Source organism: Bidens hawaiensis, unplaced genomic scaffold (genome assembly GCF_021521415.1).
Source record: "Bidens hawaiensis isolate Kalapana, Puna unplaced genomic scaffold, B.hawaiensis_p1.1 tig00000190_1, whole genome shotgun sequence".
Taxonomy (NCBI): Eukaryota; Viridiplantae; Streptophyta; class Magnoliopsida; order Asterales; family Asteraceae; genus Bidens; species Bidens hawaiensis.
Window position 1 is genome coordinate 1825629 of NW_027491020.1, and position 4057 is coordinate 1829685.

General features: G+C 33.7%; 1 protein-coding gene across 1 annotated transcript; it reads right to left on the reverse strand.

Moving 5' to 3' along the window:
- Positions 1 to 624: 624 nt before the first annotated feature.
- Positions 625 to 3541, reverse strand: LOC143587754 (translocon-associated protein subunit alpha-like). The gene is made up of 8 exons (XM_077068970.1): positions 3428 to 3541; positions 2408 to 2578; positions 2287 to 2337; positions 1597 to 1685; positions 1432 to 1509; positions 1161 to 1364; positions 1007 to 1078; positions 625 to 921 (listed from the first exon to the last, which is right to left on the reverse strand). The coding sequence occupies exons 1-8, from the start codon at positions 3492 to 3494 to the stop codon at positions 874 to 876; spliced, it is 780 nt and encodes a 259-aa protein (XP_076925085.1). The 5' UTR covers positions 3495 to 3541; the 3' UTR covers positions 625 to 873.
- Between the last annotated feature and the right edge of the window lie 516 nt (positions 3542 to 4057).

Genomic DNA, 4057 nt, shown 5'->3' on the forward strand with positions numbered 1-4057 from the left:
CAGGATTTAGGATGAAGATGGAGGAGCCCCTCACATCCCTTCTGGGTTGATCCAAAAAATTTTCATGTACGTTGTTGTGCGTGCTTTCGGTTGGAATACATACAAAGTTAAGCTTTTTGGTTGTCATATACATGCATTTTTGAGTTTAAAGAATGTGTTTTCAGTGCATGCATGATTTGTTTTAAGTGAAAGAATTTTGAATTTTGATGATGAATGTTTATAGCCCAAATATTGTATTCACAAATTAGACATGGAAACCATATATTCATCGCCATTAAGAAGGCTAGCGGCGCAATTTGTTGTCCGTTTACCATCAGCACAAATAAACATAACATGAAAAGCATAGTTGTTAATAGCGAATAGCAAACAATAGCGACAAGCTACCTATACGCTACGTAGCGATAGCGGTACAATAGCGAACGCTATTTTATGTTTAGCGATATACTAGAAAAAAAATCAAAATTTTATATATATTTTTATAAATATCTGACAAAAACGGTGTTTTTATAAGTATACTAACAAGAAACCCCAAAACCAAGCAAAAATATAGGGTTCAACATTGCTATTTGATTAAAACAAAGAAAAAAAGTAGATAAACCTGAAAGATCGCTATTTTTCACGCTAGTAAGCGCTAAATACGAGATAGCGATGAAATCCTGCTATGCTACATAGCGCGCTATAGCGAGCACTATCATCGCTATTGATAACTAAGATGAAAAGTCGTCGAAAAATTGCCAAAACTAAAACTGCAAGTATATAAACACTCTGAAAATAAAACAATCGCCTGTGATTGCTAGTTAAACCTCAAAAGAAAACGAAAATCTCGCTCGTTTTACAACCGACTACGTTTGCTCACCATCAAAACCTAATCCTCTACTTCTTTTTCAGTTTGTTTGGCTGCGATTGAGTATACGCAGTTCCCTGAGGTCACAACAAGTTATTCATTTTTTGTTAAAAGAAATTTACAGAAAATCACTTTGTTTATTAAAATAAATGAGAAACAAACCTGCAGCCATTCATCCATTGATGCATCAACCGTTCGAGTTCCAACCTCCACCTTTGTTATTTTCTTAGTTTTCTGAGTAGAATAAATTATAAACCATAAAATCAGGGCAGTAACAGTTAAGTAATTATAATAAAACAAGTTATTTTTAATTTACCTTAGAAAGAAACTGTAGCTGAGAGCGGACCCACAAGCCAGTGAGCACAATAAGAGCAAGTCCAAGTGACACCAAGAACACGGTCTCAACACTAATAAGACCACCAGCTTCAGTTACTTCAATGGTGCCATTATAAAATACATTCTGGTATGGTAGTTGGTCAATCTCATACACTATTGTCCCAACAAGATCAAATGTTCCAGGCTGCAACAAAAAATAAATGTCTTGGTAGTTGCATAATAACGGGTTTACAGAAATAATGAGTTTTTACCTGTAAGAATTTGCTGACAGCAAATATATAAGGAAATGTAGCTTGAATGGAAGCAGGAACTGACGCATTGTTGAAAGCCTGCCAACATAAACGAACACACATTAATTCAAAAAAAAAAAAACTAGAAAAAGAAGATTTATCAATTATCATTAAAGAATATATTACCACTGTAGAGAGATTTTGGACTAACATCTGGTGATCAAAAGGATGATGAACATTAGCATGAACTGCAATAACCTTAACACTATGTTCCCCTGTTTATCAGCAAATACTAACTTACCATGTAACAACATTTCATAATTTTTATCAGGTGAAAACGTACAACAAAGTAAGGGTGCATACGAGCCGAGCAGCTCGCGAGCTACTCGAGATCGGATCGATAAAAAGCTCGAAACGAGCCAAGCCTGAGCCTCAAATAGAGATGGTTTAGTCATCGAGCCCAAGCTCAAGCCTTGTATGCCTTGACGAGTGTAGTGTATTTTTTAAGTTTTAACTCTTTGGACTTCTATGTATTAATTTCACACTGCAAAGTTGAGCTCAAGCCGAGCTTTAGCTTGTTTGAGGTACTTCACACGAGCCCCCGATCCGAGCTTAGGCTCTTTAAGGTTTTTCTCAAAATATATATAAATAATAAAAAATGTATATAAACTAATTATAAATATAAACAAACTGAGCCCGAGCCGAGCTTGAAACAATGACTCACAAGCCAAGCTCGAGCTTTAATAAAAAGAAGTCGAAATGGGCCAAGCTCGAGCTCTCGTAAGTTAAAACGAGCCAAGCTCGAGCTTAGTCAAGCTCAGGATCTGGCTCGGATTGTTTACATCCTTGAACAAACATAAGGCAATAACGGCTTACCATCATTTTTCAATCCAATCAAAAGTTCAGTTTCTTGTCCTGCTACTACCACTGCAGAAACAAAGAATGTCTGTTAGAAGGTAAATGGATGGTTAAAACAATCAGGGAGCATTAAACTTACATTTTGCGGAGTTCTTAGGGAAAACACATACTGTTTCCACATCTGGAGCCGGATTAAAATTCCCGACACCGACATCCTGGACATCATCACTAACATGACTGCCTTCTTTAACAGTTTCAGCCACAAGTTCAGCGTCAGCTTCCAAGTCTGAATCAGACTGAGACCTAGCTACTATAGAGCAATTCAGTAACTACTACAACAATGTATGTGCATGAAACCGAAAAGACCGATCCAAAACAGAAAAGGCCGGAAAAAAAAACGAACCCAAACAAAAACCGACACTTTGGTTTTATATTTTAAAAAACCAAACTTACAGTCCGGTTTGATTTGGCAAGAAATAAAAACCGAAACCAAAGAGAAATTATAGTTTTTATTTTTTTAATTTATGACATTTATAATTATAAGAATTTAATAAATATGTTACTCGAACATTTTAGCTCAAATGTATAATAATCAATTAGTTATTAATTAACAAAATGATTTAGGCCCAAGTTCCTTTTGCCCTAAATTTTCATGCTCAAATTGCGAAACTAAAAAAATAAACCAAACCCAAACCATAAACCAAACGGTTTTCAAAAAATCAAGAACCGAAAAAGCGAAACTGAACACAAAGTGTAAACCGAGAAACCAAAACCGAACGGTTTCCAAAAATACAAAAACCCCGTTTTAGCCTAAACCGAACCATGCACACCCCTTACCACAATGATATAACAGATATTAACAAATTGAGTGTGATTAGTTCAATAAATACTTCCAATCAACAGAATTCCGGAAATTAAGACATGCATGTTAAACCTAAAATCAAAATCAATGTAACAACTGTGTGACAATTACAATCCAAACTGAATGAATTAATCTGCATGAACTAGTATTGTATATAAAATAATAAAACAGATCTAAAAGCAGATGATTCAAAAAAATGCAGAAGTGGTGAGTCAGTAATTGATTTAAGGCAAAATTGGATCTTGATCAGAATAATAATAATAATAATAATAATAAGATCTGAGATGAGACAGGTACCTTGAAGGAAAAAAGAAGAAGAGATAAGAAGAAGAGTGAGGATTGAAAAAGCCCTCATCTTCACCATGATTGAATGCTTGATAAAGATGAAGGGTACAGGGGTTTGCCCTAGTCTGTATAGGTTGAATTTCAAACTTAACTTTTATAACAAGACCCGTATTGGTTTGTAATGTTTGATGTGATGTGTAATAATACTCTACAGCGCGCAACGTGGAACATTGCAGTCATTCGGTAGTACCACTCTAGAAATGTGGTATGAAATACCGGTAACTAAACAGTTGAAATAATATATATAGTTTATAACATAATTTAATATGCTACCTATGCTAGATTAGAGCTCGTGCTCCATACGGGTAGAAACTATAATAAAAATAAAATATTATTATATATAATACGTAAATTCAATTATTTCATATAATAATTTTTATTTTTGACTTTTATTTATCAAATTTTTGATATATTATGTACTATAATTTTAAGTTGAAAACCAAATCTTAGTTTTGTTTAAAATAAATCATTCATACCGATATTGTTATATTAACTATTGTATATATAAAATTGATATTTATAATAAAATGCTGTCACATATTTAAATTTAAATTTACTAAGACTAAGTTTTTGTTGTAAAAG

Bases quoted from the DNA above. Each gene is read 5' to 3' on its own strand.
- LOC143587754 (XM_077068970.1), bottom strand. From the start codon at position 3,494: ATGGTGAAGATGAGGGCTTTTTCAATCCTCACTCTTCTTCTTATCTCT. The intron at 2,338-2,407 runs GTAAGTTTAATG...TTGTTTCTGCAG, and splicing joins CCCTAAGAACTCCGCAAAAT to TGGTAGTAGCAGGACAAGAA. The intron at 1,510-1,596 runs GTAATATATTCT...TTATGTTGGCAG, and splicing joins TCCAAAATCTCTCTACAGTG to GCTTTCAACAATGCGTCAGT.